This window comes from Solanum tuberosum, unplaced genomic scaffold, assembly GCF_000226075.1.
Source record: "Solanum tuberosum cultivar DM 1-3 516 R44 unplaced genomic scaffold, SolTub_3.0 scf00104, whole genome shotgun sequence".
NCBI lineage: Eukaryota > Viridiplantae > Streptophyta > Magnoliopsida > Solanales > Solanaceae > Solanum > Solanum tuberosum.
The window spans coordinates 917097-940899 of NW_006239030.1; the positions used below are offsets into that span (position 1 = coordinate 917097).

General features: G+C 29.8%; 2 protein-coding genes across 2 annotated transcripts; both read left to right on the forward strand.

The window, feature by feature from the left end:
- Positions 1–15058: 15058 nt before the first annotated feature.
- LOC102602834 (GTP-binding protein SAR1A-like) lies at positions 15059–20570 on the forward strand. The gene is given in 3 exon segments (NM_001288071.1): positions 15059–15264; positions 15364–15495; positions 20079–20570. Coding segments are annotated over 3 exon segments (582 nt in total). The 5' UTR covers positions 15059–15135; the 3' UTR covers positions 20400–20570.
- A 442-nt stretch (positions 20571–21012) lies between these two features.
- Positions 21013–22361, forward strand: LOC102603172 (uncharacterized). The gene has a single exon (XM_006349135.2). The coding sequence runs from the start codon at positions 21473–21475 to the stop codon at positions 22064–22066; it is 594 nt and encodes a 197-aa protein (XP_006349197.1). The 5' UTR covers positions 21013–21472; the 3' UTR covers positions 22067–22361.
- Positions 22362–23803: the final 1442 nt, after the last annotated feature.

Consider the following 23803-nt stretch of genomic DNA (forward strand, 5'->3'; position numbering starts at 1 on the left):
TTCTTTTAAAATGAGAGGAAATCCCTCAATTTATAGAAAACAGAGGGTAGTGTGAAAAGGTTCTTATTGTGCCTTACCGGAAAGGTCACAAACCTTTGAAAAGTCACAATCTTTCGGAAAGGTCACCACCTTTCATAAAAGTCACAACTTTTCATAAAAGTCGCAACTTTTGATAAAAGTCACAACTCTTCATAATAGTCACAACTTTTCATCAAAGTCACAACTCTTCATAAAAGTCGCAACTCTTCATTTTCCATTCACACCTTTTAAAACCCAACAATTCTCACTAAATAAATGATACTCAATAATAATATTACATATATCTAAATTTTAATTGATCGTCATATTTTCACTGTATGTCAAAAATATCTAAATACATAACTTGTTTTATCATATTTTCTACCATTTTAAAAAACTACAAAAAATCTCTATTTTCTTCACTCTCTCTCCTTTTCTCGAGTATAATAACTCTTACGCGGTGTATCTAGACAGGTGTATCTTGTATCAACAAAGATATTGTATCGGGACGCGATGTATCATGTATCAACAAAGATAATGCATTGAGACGCGATGTATAGAGAGACATTAAGCGAATGTATTGAGACGGGTGTGTCTTGTATCAATAAAGGTAATATATTAGGACGTGATGTATTAAGACGTTGATGATATATTCGAAATCGTTAAATTTTAAAGAACTTTTATAATTTGACAAACAGTAAGAATAAAATGTTGCTATTAACATTATGGGATTTGTTGCAATTTTTACCATTACTATATTTTATTATTTGTGACACGTTAATAATTGTAAGTTATGGTGGATATTTTTGATAGGAGAGAATGACATGTATACTTATCTTCTTCTCGTTCTTATCACCTCTCTCTAATCCTAAAGCCCACTGGGCTTACAATGGGTGGGTGGGTGGTCCCTACAAATCCAAATGGAAACATCAGAAAAGTGGGAAACAGAATGAAATTCAGAGCAAAAAAAACAAGAATAGTTTATAAACATATAGCTTTAAATTAAATGTGATTTGACATATTATTTGGATTGGCACTATGAGAAAAAGCAAAAAGAGTATTGACTGAGTCACACAATTGGCTTATATTAGGACATGTGAGAACTCAACAAATTATGAGTTGTTTTACGATGAATCTTCAAAATCAAGAGTGTTACATGACATATAATTTATTAAATTTGAAATTTTATTACTAAGATAAATGAGTTGAAAATTTAAGAGAGAAAAGTATTGAAATATCTTTAAATTTGGCGTAAATTATTTGTTTCATTTATAAATTATTGACAACCTTACAAACACTCATCTATTTGACTAACTAAACTTTGATACACCATGTATGCAACATGACATAGCGAGTGGTCTCAAACTCTTGTAGAAACATGAAACTCTTGATAAAAAGTCGAGAGTGCTAAAAACATCTCTAAACTTGGCTAGAAATTAGGGGTGTATTTCACTCTTGTTGTGAAATCAGGGTTGGATTTAAGTTCATTTTTAAGACGGTCAATAGTTCAAGAATGAAACTACTTCTTTTGTCCAACAATAGTTGTCCACTATTGACTTGACACATTTCTTAAAAAATTATAAATAATAGGGGTACCATTACTATATTATCCTTTGACTTTATTAAATTTAATGTTTTGAGAAATGCGTTAGATGATAAATAGTACTCCCTCTGTCCCGTTTTATATGTCACATTTTTACTTTGCACTTGTATTAAGAAATGATATAACATTACCCTTCTATCTTATTTAATTGTTTTGAAACTCAAGTTTTCAATCAATGAATATGAATGAATTTATTTTGATTAATTAATTTAACCAATGAACATGAATAATTTACTTAGCTTTTCTAATTTGGTCAAATGTATATTTTCAATACTAATAACTCACAAGGGTAAAAAAGGAACAATATGGTAATTTATGTATTGATTTTATGAAATGACAAGTATTATGGACCAACTATTTATAGAAAGGGATGACATATGAAATGGGACGGAGGAAGTAGTATTTAATAACAAAGGTAAAATAGACACAAAAGGTAAATTATCTCTTAATCCTCTAAATTAAATAAGTATTGTTAAACAATTATTTTTAGTATAATGAACGACATAGTTGGTCGGCATTTTATTGTGATAATTAGCAAATTATTGGGCAATGAAGCGTTACCAAAAATGGGTTTCACGTACACCCTTGCTGAATTTTAAACTTCTGAGCTACGAAGGGTAGTTGTGAAAGCAACATTTCTACCTATAGTAGCTCACAAATAACGACTCGTGAAATCGACCAATGGTACGTATCACGTGAAAGAATTATATTAAAAATATCTAGTTATTAATATTATTAATTAGTGTATTTTTATGAATTATGTGTATTTGAAAGTATGTAATTGTGAAAATTTATTCATAAAGAAGCATGTAGACCAGTAGATGTATATGTGATTTATCAAAAATAACCTCCGGCCCATGACATAATACACGTTGGTTGCATGTGGCTACTTATTTAATTTTATACAACTTTAAGTATCTACTTATGCACACTCAATATTGAATGGCATGGATGTTAGTTGAGATCAATTGCAAAAGACACGTTTATTAATTATGTCTTTTATAATCTCTCATTTTTCGATACAACTTGTGATAAATGACTTTGTATGTTCTTTAATACTCTCTTTGTGACTCTGTTCAACAATAATTGTCCAATATTAATTTGGAACACATCTTAAGAAACAAAAAACAACATAGGTAATATAATTATATTATCTTTTGAATATATTAAATTTAATGCTTTAAGAGATGCATTAGATATTGACTAACATTTAATAGTAAGAGTAGAATAGATAAAGATAAATTATTTCTTGATTTTCCAAAATAAACAAGTAGTATTGCTGAACAACTATTTTTAATATAGTGGATAAATAAAAATGGACCAAGGGAAATTGATTGAACTCTTAAAGAAGCATTAATAATTAAATCAAAGGTCAAGAGTTTTAAGTTGAAACTCCTAGTATTTCAAGTGAGAAGTACCTCTATTATTGGCTTAATTAAATATAGTTAGCTGTCCAATTTATTACATTATCCAAATTAGAAAAAAAATGGAGAGCTTTTCAATCAGTTTTCCTATTAGATTTGACTAATAAAAAGCTCATAAACGGTCTAATAGAAAACAAAATCGGTTTTTAAAATTCAAATAAGCTGATGCATGCAACTGCACCCTACTTTTTTTGTGCAAATTTAATTAAAAAGCACACTAAAAGTATTTTTTTTTTCTTTAAAAAGATTTAGATTATTTTTATATAGTTGAAGGGTTTAATGATTTGATCAATTTTTTTATTTATTTATTATTCTTTCTTTTAAAAGAAAAGATAAGTTCATTGAATAGTGTTCAAATTGATTATAGCCACATATAAATTATTATAAGTAACTCGTCAAAAGTAGTACTACTTTTTAATAATCTATTCTTTATAAAAATAAAAAAAACATATTTACTACTCTAGATAATAGGACCAACAAGCAAATAAGAATATTCTGACATTCTACAAAAAAAAATATCTAAAAGCAAGAGTAATTTATTCAATTTTCTAGCTAGCTAATGGTAGTATCTAGTTTGTGGCCATGAAATTTAGGAAAAGAAACATCCACCGTCTTCACACTTTATGCAACAGAGTTTTTTTAATTATTTTTTTTTAAAAAAAGGTTTCTAAACTTGTAATATAAAATAAGTGATATTAAATATTTGTGTGACTATAAATTTTTTTATTAAAGATAAATTATGCATTTTAGAGTTAAATTATTGAATAGTTAATATAGAAATATGCCTTTTTTAGACCGATTAAAAAATAAAATGTGTTATATAAATTGAGACATACGAGTAATATTTTAATATATCGAGCAGAATGTCGATTTTGGTGTCATTATCTCACAGCTGAATATAAAAATGACACCAATTTACGAAAATGAAAGAAATGGACCAGCAAGCTTGCATTGCCTTCACACAAAAATAAACTTCTAATCCAAATCCAATAAACATATTTTTATTTATAAAATACTAAATAAATTATTGTAGTGGATTGGGTATTGGACGGCATTTTTTCTCTTATAAAAAATTGTGGACCACCAGAGTCTTTTTCGTTCAATCTTTTCCTTTTTTTGGAGATTGGAGTGTTTTATCCAGAACATAAAAAAAAACTAGTATAAAAAGCAGACAATAATTTTGAGGTCCAAAGTTAAATTTCAAAGAGATGTATTAATTTTTTTTTAAAAAAATAAATCGTTACATATTTTTATTTTCAAAAGTCCACTAATGGTGGGGGTCAGTGGCGAAGCCAATTTTTTTAATAAGGGAGTTCAGAATCTGAGAAATAAGCACACGAACTAGTGGAAGGGGGTTCGACATCTATTATATCTATCTAAAAAATAATTTTAACCATGTATAAATAGTAATATTTTCCGTTAAAGGGGGTTTGGATGAACCCCAAAGTATATGTTGCCTCCGCCCATTGTGGGGGTTAAGGTACTGCCCCAACCTTTGTATTATCAAAAAAATCAAGTATATGGAGTAGTATATAAATCTTTTGCCTCCAGAGCCAAATGAAGAATATGACATTTCATTCTTATGTATCTATAGTTACAATTTACAAATATTGTAAGACATGGGACTTAGGAGGATAAAAATCCAACCTAATGTAAAAGTTGGTGTGGGTACAAATCAGTACCTTACTGATTACTATATTTGCTCTTTATCTTTCAATACACATATTTAGTACTTTCTATTATGAACATTATTTAAAGCTACATTATCATTCTGTCACGTTAAATTGTTAGAAAAATCATATTTTTTATGAACATTTTCTTATTATAGTTAAACCATAAATCAATAATAATAAAAAAACTTATTAATTAATTTGGTTATAGTTTTATTCTTTTCTCTCAATAAAGACGTCCAATTTTCCCATTTTATTTGAGATGCTACTCAAGGTGATTGAGTGAAAAAAGTTGACATGTCCATGTGAGCTTATCCAAACCATATTTAGAGGCCCTTAAAGTCGTTTAATTAAGTGAGACACAAATAACTTTTTCCTTATTTATGGATCAATCAAACAAGATAAGGACAAAGTTAATTAAAAAAATTCATAAATAAGAAACAGTAAATGTACATTATATAAATGATGTAGAACTAAAGATGGAATTTAGTAAATAGATTAATTATGAGAGAGAGAAAAAAAAATACAATAAACTGCAAACATACCTGCTCATCAATCTCAACTAAATTAAAGAGAGAGAGAAAGAAATTCACTTTTACTCGTTATATATTAAGTAATTTGATTTCTATTTTTTATTTGTTAGTTTTGGCTAATAAAAAAGTACAATCTTCTTTTCTTCTTATATATATCCTCAATCTATTTACATTGAGTTGATATCTTTAAAATTGTACTGAATAAATATATTTGGGACTCTATCAATTAATAGGAATAAAATAATAAATTTATTATATAATTATCATTTTCTTAATAGTTATGTCAAGTCAAAATTTGACAAGTAAATCGGAGAAATATATATTATTGGAGTACATAATATTATTTTTGTAGCTTTATGACTTTTGGAGCCTAAGCCATTAAGTTCACTTGACTTGCCCTTTAGCGGCCCTTGATCAAACTTATAACTTGAATAATGCAAAATGGGGTAACCGATATCCTACTAAAGAGTAGTCTATTATTATAAAAACTAGGCATAATAATATAGTATGCCAACTAGGAAACAATGAGAGTTTCGATGTATTTGATATTTTTTTTGAGGAAAATAGTACGTGATAATTTTTGTCATCAATGAAACAAAAGTAAAATTTGGAGACAATTCTTAAAATTTGGGTGACCATATTAACTTTCTTACTAATTGAATAAAAGAAATTAATATTTCAATTTTTTTACGTATAAAGATGAAAATCTTTTATAAAAAGAATACAAAATTAAAAGGGGTAAGACACAAGTATCTTCTAGATTATAATCGAAATCTCAAAGACACATCTTAACTAAACTAAAGTTCTACGACCCCGAATTCATTTTTTTTTTGTAATTTTATACACCTTTTGGTTCACGTGACACAATCTGTGACCAGGGCCGGACACACATGGAGTCCGCCGGGTGCTCGAGCACCCATTAACCTCGTCTCGAAATATATATATTCATGTAGAAATTAAGAGGTATTTGCATGAAATTAACATAGAGCACCCAATGAACAAATGATTTGATTGGTCCATTGGCTCTTTTGTGGGTACTTAATACTCCTTTAGTGTTGTTGAGCCTGAGTTCAAAGCTCACTGTAATGTGTCTTTTTTATATTTTTGACTCGGCCACTTTCAGAGCACCCACAACCTTAAAATCTTAGATCCACCACTGTCCGTGACTCCACGTTTTTATATTTTTGACTGTCCACGACTCCACGTAGTTGAGACGTGTGGGAAATGCTTGGATGTCACGCAAGCCAAAATTAGTGTATAAAATTACAAAAAAAGGGTTTGGGGGTAATAGAACTTTAGCTTAATTAAGATGTGTCTCTGGAATTTTGGTTATGGTTTAGGGGTATTTTTCTTTTATCTCAAACTAAAATTAAGTTTGTAAAGAAGTACAAAAGTATTTGTCATGATACTATACCACTTCTCCATTTTGTGTTAGTATATTAGTATGAAAAGAAAATTTATCCTCCTCGTACTAATTAATGAAATACCGGCAAATTGGAAAGTGACTTTTATGAATATTGTAATCAAGGCAATACTCAAACTTTACCTTTTGGAATATTGTCGTAAAAGAAGAAAATCTTTTGTAGTAATATAATGGAGTTCGTGCCAAAGAGTGAGCAAGCTGGAATATAATATTACATGACTTTCAATTTGCAATAATGTTATCATAGCCAGCACTTGGTGGCTGGGGCTTTCTGGGAATGTTCTTAACAAAATGATTTAGATATTATATTTTTTTAGATATCGAAATTTTGTAGGATTCTACAAGACGAGTTCTATTTCAGGAGGATATTTACTGTAAACCTAGCTTATGCTTATATAAAGGTTATTATATTCTCTCAGACATCTCGAATATTCCGCAAATTCATGAAGTATAATAGAGATCGAATAAATCTCAAAAATATCATATAACTCTTGGGTATTTATAAAGATCAAGATCTCGAATATCTCATTAATCTTTAGTTCAAGAAATACCACTAACAACCCTTGAATTATGAAAATCAAGTCGAAATCATCCTAGTTTAAAAAATACGTCACTAACGGTCCTCGAATCAACTACCCTCACTGTTATTTTAATAAAATATTCTTGTTTATTCATGTTTTATTTATGATTAATTAATTTTCCATATATTTAAAATTTGTTGCAAACACATATATTTAGAAATAAGTTAATTTTAAATTTCTCATTTTATCCTTGATAAGATAATTTATTAATCTTTGATTTATTTCGATGAAATGAAATAGAAGAGTGCATATACGCTTAGTCATAACCATTTTATTTCACTAGAGAATTGGGAAACTCTATATCTATATAAGAGTTGCTTAGTGCTTACATTTAGATCCATGGAAGTTGAGATGTGAAAATTAAGAACATGTATAAAGGACCCTCTCAATATTGATAAGAAAATGGGCCTTTAGACTAACTTAATTTCAAAAAGGAAAAATCACCCACATATCTATTTAAGGCTTAATATTACAACCTTTAGATGTACCTTTTTTATATTACTACTTATAACAGTTTAATTACAAGTATTAACAGATTAGTTTTAATCTATAATTTAATTTATTTTATTTTATTAATTAATTATTATTTTTATAATTACATTTTATAATTAATAAGTAAGAGAAATAACATTAATATTAGAGAATCAATTATCATTATCTCTTACACCATTTTAGGGATAACATTAATATTAGAGAATCAATTGTCATTATCTCTTACACTATTTTAGGGTTTTTTTTTCCAGTTTCACACAATAACCCCCACCCACACCACCACCTTCCTCTTTTACCCACACGCAAACCCCACACCCCCACCCCCACATTCCTCTTTTACAGAGAACAATTTTTTTTTTGTCTCTCACCATCTTCAACGTTCGTCTTCTTTAGTCAAAAAGAAAATCAGCAGAACTCTTCCGCATGTATATGATTGAATGTTGGGAGGAGATCTACACACGAAGAATGTGGAGAAAGCCTAACAAGAATGCAACTCCGGCGAAAAAGAGTGATACTTCTTAAAAGAAGAAACAAATTACGGGAAAGGAGAAGAAAAGTGAAGCAAAGAAAATTGGAAGTCCTCCTAATCAAAAGGGATTAAAGAGGAAAGGAAAAATGGTGGAACCCTCTTCTGATTCGTACTCAGATTTTGTAAGCGAGAAAAAAATGAAAAAAAAAAACAAAAAAAATCAACAAATGTCGATATGTTTTTTTAATTTTTGTCAGATTTTGTAAGCGAGAAAATGAATTCTTTACATGTTTTTTTTTTAAATTTTTGGATGATATATATTTATTTTTGCCAGACATTTAATAGACTTTAGTTTTGAAAAACACCTCATAAACATAGTACACCACAATTGTATATGTTATTACACTTAAGCTTTTCAAATGGATATCAAATGAATAACACATAACTAGTTTTACGTTTTGTTTCTTATAAATTTCCAGCGGGATACCAGTTGTATACGAAATGTATACCAATTGGATAGATCATTAACTAGTTTTAGTTTGGATAACTTGGTTTGAAATCTTAAATACGTCTTGTTGTTTCTATATTTGCTGGATTATAGTTCGAAACAAAATAGACACCAATTAAAATTACATGAAATATTTTATGTTGGTTTACATTGTATCTAATTGATCTCCAAATTGAAAAATAAGAATGACATTAAATTGATATCCAATTTGTATAAATTTGAGAAGAATGAAGCTGACAATGTAAAACAGTGACCATTTTATATTGTATTCACCTCAATTACATATTGTTTTATATATTTTTCAAGTCGGACACCAGGTGGATACCAAAAGAATACCAATTGGAAATTATACTAACTAGTATCTATGTAACTTTAATTGCATACCAAATGGATATTGAATTGCATACCAAATGAATACAATTGCATACTAGCATTACTTAATAAATTGTTCACTATATAGTTGAAAAAACAATGAATACATAAAAATGAATTTTACAGTACTCATAATAAATGTTCTGAAATTATAATTCATTAGCTTAAAAGACAGAATGAATCAAAACAATTTATAATTTTTTTGGTGCAGGGTAATTTGATCATGAATGTCTTCCTGTTGTGACCCTCTCGATGACATGTATTGCATGCAACTTTAGACCTCTTGAATTTCACATAAGCAAACCCCTTCCAGCGTTCAAGTTTATTCACACATTTCATACCTATTTCATGCCAAAATTCATCAATTATTCATACCAAGATCATGCCACTATAATAATTCATTCCATCTGAAAATCAACATATTTTCATGTTTCATTACGAAATCAAAGTCAGTTTTAAATAAAACAAAAGTAAAAAAAATATGTGTTGTATTTATATTCACATTTTATACAAACCTAATACAAATTTCATACAAATCATGATATAGACAATATACAAAATAATAATAAAAAAAACAGAAACGTACCAACAAATTCAGAGAATGTCATTAACTACAGTTTCACAATAATTAGGACGTATTATGAACAAAATATTGTTTATACAAAAAACATCACAAATTAAATCTAGTATACATAAACAAAATCACAAAATGTGATTTACAGTTTCATTGTTTTTTTTTAATGTTATAGTAATATACAAATACAAACAATAAATCATTAAAAATACTAACCTGAAGGATCCCATCTACCACCATGTTTAATTAATATAGATAAGAAGTCGTCCATCACAACAAAATCAAGACTTTTCAAATAAAAAAAAACTGGATTTACTCGTCAGTGACAAAAAATTTGGGAAAAAAAAACGAAGAGAGAGAAACTTTGAAGAAAATGGATAAAATTAGATTTTTTAAATTAATTTTAACAGATTAGAGTGAAATAAGGAAAATAAATATTCCTAATTAGTTTGAATCTCCTAACTTTATGCTAATTAACAATTATCATCAATGAATTCAAAATCACTTAATACACATATTTCCATTTTTTTTAAATTCAAAATCGATTTATTTTCCTTTTTTATCTTTCTATTTTATTCAAAACAGATTTTTACAAATTTAGCCAATTCCACCTAGCGTTGCAGATATGGTTTTATGAGTGTTGTCATCCGTTTGACAACAAAACTGCTATCCGTGTTGCAATGGTCACACTGCGTATTCTCAATTGGAAGAAATTGAATGAGATTATTTTCATCGATGACTTAAAGCAATTAGAAATATGTTAAATAATATTAACTTTTCATTCCAAAGACACTGCAAATTTCATCCTTAAAAATCAATATAATAACAACACACCCGTCTTTATTTTTTCATACAAATATAATCCAGACACTACATTACAAACAATTTCCATACTCATTTAATACACATTTCATACAAAATTCATTATTCATTCAAACTGTATACATTTCTCGTACCCAATAATTAATTATTGTCACCCAACTTTATACAGAAATAACAAAACTAATATAAACTCAACAATTTCACATTTAATACCAACTAAAAACACTTGTCATACACTTCGTCAAAAATCCAAAAAAACTCTTTTACATATTTCTCAACACACTTTCATATAGAATTCATTCGACTTATTCTATCAAATTCATTATCGACTTAAATCACTTTTCATGAAATTCGTCAACATTATAATTAACTTTTTTTACAGAATAATTAACACACTTTCATACAAATTTCATTTAATTTATTCTATCAAATTCATTCAAAATCTACATTAAATTTATAATTTCACAAAAACAACAACAATATACAAAATAAACAAATAAACAAAAAATACTATATATTATACATTTCACAACAGTTAACAAAAAATGATTCCACCTTCAATTACTCGACAGTTTGATCATTTTTTTTATTTCTCTATCATTCAAAAACAAACGCTAAACAATAATATAAACGTACCCGAAGGATCCCATGTTCCACCATGTTTGATTAAAATTGCTACGTAGTTGTCCATCAAAACAAAATCAAGAATTTTCAAAGATAAAAAAACTATCAATTACTCGAGTGTGGGAATTTTTTTTGCAGAAAATTGAAGAGAGAGAATCGTTGAATTTTTTTTTTGATTTTTATATTTGATTTTAATTGATTTGAGTGAATTAAGGATACTAAACAATCTTAATTAGTTTAAATCCCTTGTTTCGTGCTAATTATTTATTATCTACAATAAATTTAAATTAAATTAACACCACAATTTTCAGTTTTTTACATGTTTCCATTAAAAAATATTTTTTAATTTATTTTTCTTTTATCTCTTTATTTTTTTTAAACAACTTTTTTTAATTATTAAAAACAATTTTTTTTAAAAAATAATTTGTTAGAACCTGAAATTTTTAACGTTATAACTTGAAAGTCTAAATCTACTGCTATAGCTTGAAAATATTACTATAATATATGTCATATATGAAATTTACACTTTCAAAAATTAACTTAAAATACCAGAATTGTTCAAGATCGTTTAAAGATATAATTGTCTATTTACCTCTCCGATTTAGAACTACTAATACTAACTGCACACCTAGGTCCGGCCAGGGCCGACTCAACAACATTGGAGGCCTCAAGCGAAACTTAAGAGAGGGGCCCTAATATTTAATTTTTTCATCATATATACTTTTATTTAAAATTTACTTTTCTAGCTATTTTAGATGCGAAGTCATTATGTACTATTTTATAATCAATTTGTTTTAATAATTCCTTTTCACATGATAATATAGCTAATTCATTCAATCTCTCTTGAGACATTATATTGTTGATCTTAAAGAAGATTTAATCAATTTTTTATTTCAAAAAAACTTCTTTCGACTGAGGCAATGGTTACAAGAATTGTTAACATTGTTCTATAAGCAATATGTGTATTTGGAAAAGAATCAAGTCTTTTTATTAGAATGGAGAGTTTCATTAGATCATTATCTTCTACTTGAAAAGAATCAAGTCTTTTTATTTGATTGAGTGTTTTCATTAGATCATTATCTTCTACTTGTATTATTTCCCTTAACACTTAATTCAAAAAATAAATCAAGATCATCAAAATATCAGAATAACTATTACGTGTTAAAGAAAGTTCAAGGTTAAGACAATTTTTTTTAATGAGATCATGTAGTGATCTCAATATTTTACCACTAAATAAGAAATCAAAAATATTTTCATATGCTTCAATTGGTTCAAATCTATTTTGAAGTGAAAAAATAGTTTGATCTACTCTACATATATAAAGCAAATAATTCTAAAAGATTCTTCAAGGGACTTTGTAATTTCACTGTCCATATTTTCATCAAATTGTTTCTTACGAAATTTAGGTTTATTTTCATCTCATATGCAATTTTCTTAGTAGAAACCATAACACTCATAGTACATATAATTTTTTTTAAAATAACATATATAAGTAATTGTTTTTAAAAAATGGGGCCCCCAAAATATATGGGGCCCCAAGCAATGGCTATAGTGGCCTAGGGGTTAAGACAAATTTCATTAATATACCGAAAAATAAAAAGGGACAAATTTCATTAATATACCGAAAAATAAAAAGTTTTTATAAAAAAGTAATCCATTTTCTATTTACAGAATATATATATGGGAAAAGAAAACGAAAACGTTTTCCTTTTTTAGATGCATTTTTTTTCCATGTATCAATATTGTATAAATGTGTATAAACATGTATCAATTTTGTATAGATAATTATGTAATGTATCAACATTGTATAAATGACGTATAAGCATGTATCAATATTATATAAATATTATATAAACGTGTATCAATATTGTATAAATAGAAATGTAATATATCGACATTGTATAAATGGTGCATAATCATGCATCGATATTATATAAACAATTATGTAATGTATCGAAATCGATATTTATTTGACTATCATGCATTTTCATCTTAATAAGTAAAAGAATATTCAAAAAATGATAAAACGCCATAAGTATTCATTTTTTATACAAAAGAAGTGAAACAATTAAAAAAAGGAAAACATTTAAACATTTTTAAAAAAAAGAAAAATATAGCACAGGAAAAAAAATGTTTTTTAAAAAATAAAAAATAAAATCATAAAATGGTTAAATTAACTTTGCCAGTGGTAAACCAAATAGCCAAGCGACTATATTTGATACAAACTATGGCCAATTCAGGCCATTTTTAGTTTAAAAAGAAGGGATCATTTTTTGTGTAAGAAATTTAATTCACTGGAAATTTTACATAAGTTTCTCAATAAAAATTAGGTAGATAGGCTATGATATCGAGTACAATCCAAATAAAATCACTTTAAAAAATAGCCATATATTTTCTTTATTACTTGATTTACACGTTTAAAAAGTATATAATTACACTATATAGATAAGTATATAATATTCCCCGTTTCATACTAACTGTTTTCTATTAACCATCCTGGTTGCCTTCTCTTCTTCACTCCCTCTCCCATGTTTTTCTTCTTCTTCTTCGACTAAATCTTCCATAAATATATACAGAAGATATGAGCGAATTTTACATTGTATATCAGTGTATATCGAATATATATATATATGAATTAAACTGATAACAAAGAATATACACATTAGTATATATGGATATGCACCATATATATCTGTGTATATTTTTGTAATTTTGAGATTTTCTTTTCTTTTACTTTAGTGTTCTGATGTTTGTGGGGAAAATTAAGTCAAATATACAAATGTATTGGATCTTCGCCTATCGAACTCAATAATCTTAAATGTTAGGGTCCCACATACGACTGTCATGTATATTGTATAATAAAATATCATGTAATCAATATGTTATTTAATATCTCAACCTCTGAGTCTTCAAAATTCATACTTATATGCCCAATCTACCTCAACTCCAATCTTTTTTTTGTACATCTGAATTCTAATAAATGCTAAAATATTAACTTTAATACATGCACTTGTAATTTATCGCTCAAATTTGATCATACTTAAATTTGATAATTCAAATCTAACTCGATTTTTTAGAGTGGTACAAAAGAATACTAAAATTGAAGAATAAACTAGTGGAAGTAACAACAACAATATTGATAAGGAAATTAAGCAATGTTTGACTACCTACCAATATTCTATCCTAGTCTTCGAGATCTATATCTTTCTACTTATTTAGGTTTATGTCAATGGTAAGTTGCAACTATGTCATGTCCTATTTAATCACCTCTCTCCAATACTTTTTTGGCCTACTTCTACCTTTCCTCATACATACTAGAGTCAACTTCTCACATTTGTTCACCCATGCATCTATGCATCTTCTTTTCGTATGCCTAATCCATTTCAGCCCTACCTCCTTTATCTTACCTACTACGGAGGCCACTCTCACACAATTCCGGATATTTTCGTTTCCAATCACATCTCTCCTTGTTTCTTCACACACATATCTCAATTTCACTACTTATATATCTGGACGTATAGGTTCATCATTTGCCAACACTCTACCTTGTATAACATAGTTAGTCTGATCATCATTTTTATAAAACTTATTTTTAAAAGATATTCTTACCTCACAAAAATACTAGATGTGAGCCTACGTACATTCCGTTCGTTCGATCCAGTAATAGTAAGTAGAAAATTTCATTAAAAAAGGTTAATTTTGATTAAAATATTTTTTAAATTTTGAAACATTGATAAAACGTTTCGTTGGTTTATTCTAGAATGGAGGGCGTATAATTTTGTCCGTCAGAGCATAGTACACATTTGTCTTTTAACGCAACCACCGAGGACTAACGACAAACAATACTTATCCCGAGGACTGAGGTAAAATTAAACTTTTTGTATTTGTAGAGAAAAAAGAAAATATAACACGTGAAGAATAGTCTCGGCGCATTAGGGTAGATCCCAGATCTGGTGGAAGAGCAATAAAACTAACTAGAACTGAGATCGGGATCCCCATACCAATCGGCAAACAAAAGAACGATGTTTCTCTTGGATTGGTTCTATGGCGTTTTGGCTTCTCTAGGGTTATGGCAGAAGGAAGCTAAGATCCTCTTTCTCGGCCTTGATAATGCCGGAAAGACTACTCTTCTTCACATGCTCAAAGACGAGGTACTTTCTCCTTTTTCTTCTTCTTCTTCTTCGATTTCGATTCCTCAAATCCGTGATTTCTGTTTTCTGATTGTTTCGATTTTGTGTTTGATTTGCCAGAGATTAGTTCAGCATCAGCCGACTCAGTATCCGACATCGGAAGAACTCAGTATTGGAAAAATCAAATTCAAAGCATTTGATTTAGGAGGTCATCAGATCGCTCGCCGTGTTTGGAAAGATTACTATGCAAAGGTATTCCAATCAGTTCTGTATCTAAATCTAATTCATTTTGCGGATTAATTTTGTATAGCCACTAATTTATTTGCGTATGTTATTTGGTTATTGGAATGAATGGTTGTGAATTGAGCAGAATTCATACAAAGTATGTGTAGAGCAACTTTAAATAAGTTTTGATTGAGGAATTATATGAAAATGTGTGTTTATATACATAGATACATATCTATGTGTGCGTGTGTTAAATGCTCGCTATATTGGAATCTATCTCATTTTTAGTATTATATATTGCTGCTGCAATTGAAGTGCCAGTCACTTTTTACTGTGTAACTTCTCTGAGGAATTAAATGAAATACTTCAGAGGGCCATTTAGTACGGTTTCATTCATAAGATCCGGTGCTTAATGTCTGTTATATTGCAAGTCAAATATTTCTTGCTTATTCTTACTGAGTTTGAGATTTATCTAGTTTGAAGTCTTACGTCATTTGTTCTTGTAGAGATATTTTTTTCTTTAGACAATTGAACATGGATAATGTTGGAGTTAATACATCAAGGAGGTAGTGATTCAGATGAATTAGTACCATAGGTTGATATAGTGGTTTGATTACACTTATTGTGATGTAAAGCTGGATCTCTTGACGATGATCACTAAAAGGATTAGAAAAGGGAAAATTCCATCAATCCTCAGTAGTATGAACCCCCTTTTTTTAATTTGTCATTGAATTTCCTGCAGCTTTTAGTAATACAAGAATGGAACATTTTTAACTGTAAATACAAGGACTATTGACAAATGGATCAGTCCACGGCTCTTTGTAAAAGTACTTTCTTGTCTGAATCAGTGGTTTGGACTTTGGGGTATTCCTAAAAAGACACATCATGGGTTAAGAGAGGACACACAACTTTTTAGTCGCCCAAGCCAATTATCTCCTTCCCATGTGGGACTTGACCAGGACAAGGAGCTCAGAAAATGACATCTGTCAATCATTCCAAAGATGGGTCATTTGTATTAAGGGACTGAATAACAAGTTCCCTTGAGGTGTTGTTCTGCCTATACATGTGTTGTGAAATGTTTTGTTCTTGAAGAAACCAATCACAAGTTGACAAAGGATGGGAAGTGTCTAAGCTGCTTGATTCCCCTGTCTTACAATGTGAGACAAGGTCCAAAGATAGTGGCTTCATCAAGGACATTTTATGCCCTTAATCAAGCACGATATAGAAAAAGTTGGTGAGATCTGAAAAAAAATAGGTAGCAACTATGAGATTCTTTCGAGGCACAACAGAAGAGGTGATTTTTTAATTTTATACCATATGAGTAGATCTATAACCCAACTTGTATTGTCTATGCAAGATGTTCTGGAAACTAGAATTTTGTAGTTATTCTGATACGACTCTCTTGACTGTTTTACATTTTTATTCTCTTCTAGGAAAGCTTCTTTTGCAAATTTGTTTGTTTGAATTAGGTTATAAATTACAAAAAGAAGAAGCCAGTAAAAGACTACTTTTATCAGGTAAAAATTTGAAGTCCTTCAGTAGTATGATTGCATGAAAATATGTTTTCCTATAGTTGTAGCTTGCAGGCGTGAAACTACTAGATTTGCAACAATGAAACAACTGATGTTCAATGGTGAACTTATATAAGGTCTTCTTTGAAATACTAATTAAAGAGCTTGATTTAGAAATTTATCATAAATGTCTTCTGTAGAAATTAATAAACAGGAGATACTGTCTTGGATGTCAGGATTGTTTCAATTCGAACACTACCTGAAGGGGTTCAAGTGTCTGATACAAAAAATGAGAGGGTTCAACATCCTTCGCAAATATCTTTATTGGCCTTAGCATATAATGATGAAACACAGTTGCTGCATCCTATTTACTTATTAGCATTTTCCAAAAGTAATCAAACAAGTTACCCTATAATATTGATGACATTTTTCTCCACCATATCTGGTTGTGTTTTGACACCATGAAATGTGGAATTATGAGCACAGTGGACTTTCATCTTCTTATCTATGAGATAGGCTGTTACCTCTGTTGCTTTTTATAAGTAGCAATATATCCCAAGTTGGAAATGATGATGAATACAAGTCCCAACTCTCGAAGAGTAAAATTGGGACATATTGATAGAAGGTTAAAGATACTATCTTTTTGACTTGAAGATTATATAGTTATTATTTGTTAGCATGTAGCCTTCTTTAAAAGACCCCATAGAAGTCTTTTTGTAGTGAGAGCTCAATAGGAAATGGTCTTTATCACCGGCTATATTAACCGTCTTAGTTCCATACATGTCAAAAAGGATTGCATGCTTAGCATGCATCAAAGTCCAAAATCCTTATTCTCATGTAGTAGTATGTATTTCCTTCAAGTCATGCCTAGTATTATATGGGTAATCCATGGCCCTTATCATAAAAATTATGCTATCCATGGCTTGTTCTCTACCTCATGAAAAGATTCTGCACTCCATTCTATGTTTTGTTCATCACCTAATAAATCTCTACAATGTAAGAGATATCTACCACTACTTGTCTAATTTTTACGTACAAATGTTCTTTATGTGTGATCTCTGCTTGGATTGTGGAAAACAACGTGTCATGTTATTTTCATTCTACTTATTTATTGGTGCAAGATGTAGGAGTTTTCCACCTTCTATATAAGGGAGCCTTTGTAGCCGTTGATAGATCATCTTGTATAAATTATGTTGTAATAAAAATGTGTTCTAGCTAAATTTTCTCTTTTCTTTCTTTAAAGAGATAAGTATTGAAAACACCTCTAAACTTAGCGTGAATTATTACTTTAGTCCCCCAACTATTGACAGCCTTAAAAACACCCCTCTATTTGATTAAGTAATTTAAAAACACTCCTCTTGTGCCACATGTCATCCACCCATGTGTATGTGTGGAGTTTTCTGCTTATGTGGCGTACACAAATATATATAGTTTAAAAAAAATATTTTGATAATTACATGCTAAAATTTAGCAGTTAAAGAAGAGAAGAACTTTTTTTTTAAAAATGTTTTTTTCTTACCCTACCCCATCCCCTACCCAGCACCCCCCCCCCAAAAAAAAAAAAAAAGAAGTTCTTCTATTCCTCTTTAATTACTAAATTCTTAGCATTTAATTATTTAAATGTTTTTTAAAATATTTGTTTTATTATATATATCTATGTGTATGCCACATCTGCAGTAGACTCTGCCTGTATGCTTGGGTGTATGACATGTGGCATAAGAAATGTGCTTGTGTTTTTAAATTACTTAATCAAGTGGATGGGTGTTTTTAAGGTTGTCAGTTGTTGGAGGACTAAAATAATAATTCACGCCAAACTTAGGGTTGTTTTTAATACTTATGTCTTCTTTATAATATGACTTATGAGAGGTTGATCTTCACCTGAGTGTTAAATATTTATCTTACATGTGTTTATTATCTTGCATAACTTTTCAGAGTTAAAGCTTAGCCCAGCAAATTTTAGTGCCTTTGTGAGCTAGACAAGCCACCCATGTAGGAGGGCTTTTTGCTTCTATAATTTATTTACTTCAATTTTTATCATTCTTAGATTCTGGGTACTATGCCCTTCTGTGTGGTCAATACACTTTATTGATGTGGGATTTTAGCTAGATCTTTATGGATTCATTGAAAAAATTGTTGATAAATTAGGACTCCTTGATTTTATCCAAAAAGGGGGTGAAAGAAGAACACAAATTCATCTGGAATATACAGTCAACTCTTATTTTAGCTACATCTTCTTTCCTGGAATCTTCGTGGTTTCAAAAGAAAGGTTTCTGGTGATTTAAAACTCATCTATTATGTACATAGACTTGATCTAAGATTAGTGATAGACTGATATCTTGTAAGTTATTAGTCCAACTTTTTCTATTTAGTTTTCTATTGACCTCTTCTTTAGTGATATAACGGTTTCTGGTTGGACATGAGATTTAAAATATCAATTTAGACTTCTTTACTATGTTAGTTATAGTGACAGAAAATGTCAAAAGTAATGGTTGAAACAGCTAGAGGAAACATCACATTAAAGTTCAATTTTTTGTTTAATGAGTTTGGATTCTCGAAAGTTGTATTAAAATGTAATGATATGAAACATTTTGAAACTTCCTAAAATTTGTATATGGAGGAGCAGAGAGGTCATCTTTGATTAAGAACATCCTTGGACCAACCATGTTCTCTATAATTAATACTTTACATGCGTAATAATTACTCTTAGAAGCTTCTAAAAGACAAATGTGCAAGAATTTATGTGAGATTCATGTGTTTCTCCATGCACTTATGGTGCGAGAATTGTACAGCTGAAACCTGAAAGCTATACGTGGAGCACATGTGCATTCTGATGGACAAGTTTGGAGTTTAGAGCCTAACAGAAGTAGATTAATTAACTTCTATACAATCATTTTATTACAGCTCTGTACTATTTACTGTTTTTCTCCTTGTGTTATCTTGCACTTGATGTTTATGGGAATTCTGCGCGTCATGTAAGCAGTTACATCTTATAACGTTAGAGCCTGCTAATCTTTTTCTTAGTTTATGTCATGTTTGTAACTTAACACCTGCGAAAAAGATGTGAGCATTCTCTTGATAAGCATGAGCTCCGTTTTGCAGGTTGATGCTGTTGTATACCTGGTAGATGCTTATGACAAAGAGCGCTTTGCTGAGTCAAAGAAAGAATTAGACGCACTGCTATCTGATGAGTCCCTAGCGACTGTTCCCTTCCTTATTTTGGGAAACAAGATAGACATACCCTATGCTGCCTCAGAAGATGAGTTGCGTTATCACCTTGGGTTGACTGGTGTCACTACTGGCAAGGGTAAGGTGAATCTAGCTGATTCTAGTGTTCGTCCCTTGGAGGTGTTTATGTGCAGTATTGTACGCAAAATGGGTTATGGTGATGGCTTTAAGTGGGTTTCGCAATATATCAAGTAGTTTATGTCATTTGCATATGTACCAGAAGTTGAAACAGAATTTGTCCTCTTTTATGTTTTCGTACAACTATTTTTTCCCGTCTGGAAAAGATGGAATCTGTTCATTTGTTCTCAAACTGATGAGGTCTTTAGTACTTATAAATTGTATGCATCAAGCATCTATTTAGCGTGATGAGAAGCTATTTATTGTTGGTGTAAAATTTAACTATGGCAGGAAAATTGTCAAACTCCAGATTATTGGCTTCCAACTATTAGGACCCATACTTATCCGCTTCTTCTTCAGCAATTGTCTGCGTGATAATATTTTTTATCTGTCTTGAACTTTAATGCTCATCTCTATCAGAATCAGAATATTTCTAGAACTCTTAAAATCTTTCGGTTATGCTTATGTTTTGGCAAAAGAAATCGTATTCACGTATACTTTGTGCAAGTGTGTGAATTATGTATTTAGGATTCTCTATTTTTATATAATTTTCATCTACATGTCAATTGGTGCCTCGAAACATACATTTTAGGTCTTATGATACAAGATTTGCGTCTTATGACATTTAAGGGATTTTGTGCTACTCAGAATGCCTGCATATAGTCCCTTGACATCGAGAATTGAAATAATAAGCTGGGATTCTCAATTAGGATTTTCATAACTAGGACACAACTTTGAGATGTATGAGTTGGAAATGTAGTTGATTTTTTGTTGAACGGTTCCTCATCTCTTTCTTGGTTAGGTAAGCCTCTTTCTCTCTCTAGTCCAACTCCCTTTGAAATCAAAATAATTGCGTGTTGTCAGATTGAATACTCAAAGCTCCATGAGATCATACAGTAAAGAGGAGCAGGTCAACTAGTCTTATCTTAAATTATTTCCATTTTCTTGACATTCTTTGGAGTCATTACCACCAAGTCCACCATTATGTCCTTCACAAAATCACAAGATGGAGCGGTTTAACAAACTTTTTCCTTAAATATATTTGTACTTTACTATATTAATGTCCATTAAAAACACCCCCTTTTATTCAATTCCTATCTCCATAACTCATCTTAAATAGACTTCTCCAACCATCACCAACAAACTCCAAAATGGGAAATTCTATTCCACAGGGCACAAGCAAGGTTGTTTTCTCAGATGGAACGGTTCATTGTTACGACAAGCCTTTAACAGTTGCAGAGTTGATGCTGGAACATCCCCAGCAAATGGTGGTTGAATTCAAGCCGATCGCTGATGGGAAAAGGCCGATTCCATTGCCTGCTGATATGAAACTGGAGAAGAACAAGGCTTACATAATGCTTCCAATAAGGAAAGGTAAACCATCAAACTTGTCATCCGAAGAAGCGCGGAGAATTCTAACAAAAACAAGTACTATGCTTAAGTCCAAGTCTCTGTTAGCTTCATACACCGGGTTTTTGCCTGTATTTGCTCGTATATGTCCAGCTGCAGTACTATCAACATTGGGGAATGGTGGCGATCATGTTCTTAATTCGGATAAAAATCTTTACTTGTTGAAGAAGGAACAAGAGGAAGAACAAGGATCTAAACATGATTATTTCAGTGATATTGTTGAAGGAAGGCCTGAATTCTTAAGCAGGCAATTGTCAGGAAAAGGATGGAAGCCCAGTTTAGATACTATTAAAGAAAAGAGCATGCAAGCGAAAATTCGCCATTGGCTGTTTTGATCCATATTTGTCCAATCAAATGCTGCCATGTCATCGTTACTACGTCTTTGGTTTTCTTTATGTTTTGATTTTCTCTCTTTTAAATTCTGTGGTAGGATTTCATCTATGGATTTTAGTCTTAATTTAATTTTGTGACTTTGAAAAAATCCATGGGGTGTGGTGAAATCTTAGTCAATGTGTAATTTGTAGCTTTCAATGCATGGTGTGATAAAGTATTGTAAATGTGTGTTAAGCTGTCGTGGTAACGTATTATCTAAAGTTGGAATTAAGGAGAAATGGGAAGTAAGTAAATCAACTAATGAAGAATTAATTAAATACTCCTAGTATGGTAATAAATTAATACTGCTACATTTGAGGTGCTACACGCACATTTATAATTAAACAAACCAATTTCTAGTTTAGACCAATTCTACCCAAATATATTCGTCTAAAAGTTGCAATTACTACAAACTTGGCGGAATTGTGATTTTAAAAAAAGGAATATAACTAAATGGGGTGTCATTCATTTTAAATTATTTAAGATAGAATTCTAAATCCTCTATATTTTTCAGTTTAATTCACAAGAAAGATCGAAAAAGAAAACACAACCAACGAATGATTTTATACTTTTTTTCGGAGTTGAATACACAATCTAATAGCTAGATGCAATGCAATCATATTGTTTGACTTTCATACCACGAATGATGAAATTTACCAACAACAGAAAATAAAAATATTTGGATGGAATATGAGGCTGAAGGATGATTGAAATATTATAATGTTTTTTTTGGTGTGTGTAATGATATTAAATCAGCTCACCAATCTGGTGAAAGAAACTTCTAGTCTAGCAAAGATTCTGGATAAACACTGTATGGATTTCTTTGTTCTTAAAGAAAGATTGTTTCAATAATTCGATAATATATTTGAACTTATTAATCCGTCTAATTCAAATTTACATCAAATTGGCCTATTAAAGAATGGGTGGGTGGGGGACACACCTTATTAGAAAATTTTGTTCTCAAAATTTAAAATCGTCACATCTAATTAAAAATAGAAGAATTCTAACTATCTCATTAAACATGAACAACTTATCTTTATTTAACAAAGCAGATATGAATAAAATCCACCTTCTCTTCACTCTTATTGATCTTTGATGTTTCATTCTATCAAAAACTTAATTATAAATGATAGATCAACATCATATTGTTCACGGGGAATTGAATGAATTAGAATCAATTTTGCTAGATATTTTTCTCAGGAGAATCCGCGTTTATGTATTGACCGATTGCGTGGAAGTGAGCATGTTTATGTTTGTCATATTGTTAGGAGTATTTAATTAATTCTTCAGTATTTTGTGATACAATTAATTAATTATTATAGTTATTCGATTTCAACTTATATATACTTGTGTAATAAAAAAAATACGATCATTTTCAAGAAATATCTCAATTATATCATATTAACACCTTATATAAACGAGTACTAGAAATTTATAATTTTAAATATACAATAATATTTATTTGACTATTTTAAAATTTACAGTCTTCTAAATAGAGTCCGGAGCCTAAAGGGCAAAAAAAATTGTAAAAAATTCCAAAAGGGCACATCACTTTTTATTTTAGCCAAAAGGGTAAAATCGCTGCGTCAGCAGCGATTTTCCTCTGACAAAATGACGAAATAGCAGCGATTTCGTGTAAAATTTTTTTTTTTTTTTTTTTAATTAAAAATCGCTGCCACAGCAGCGATTTTGTAAAAAAA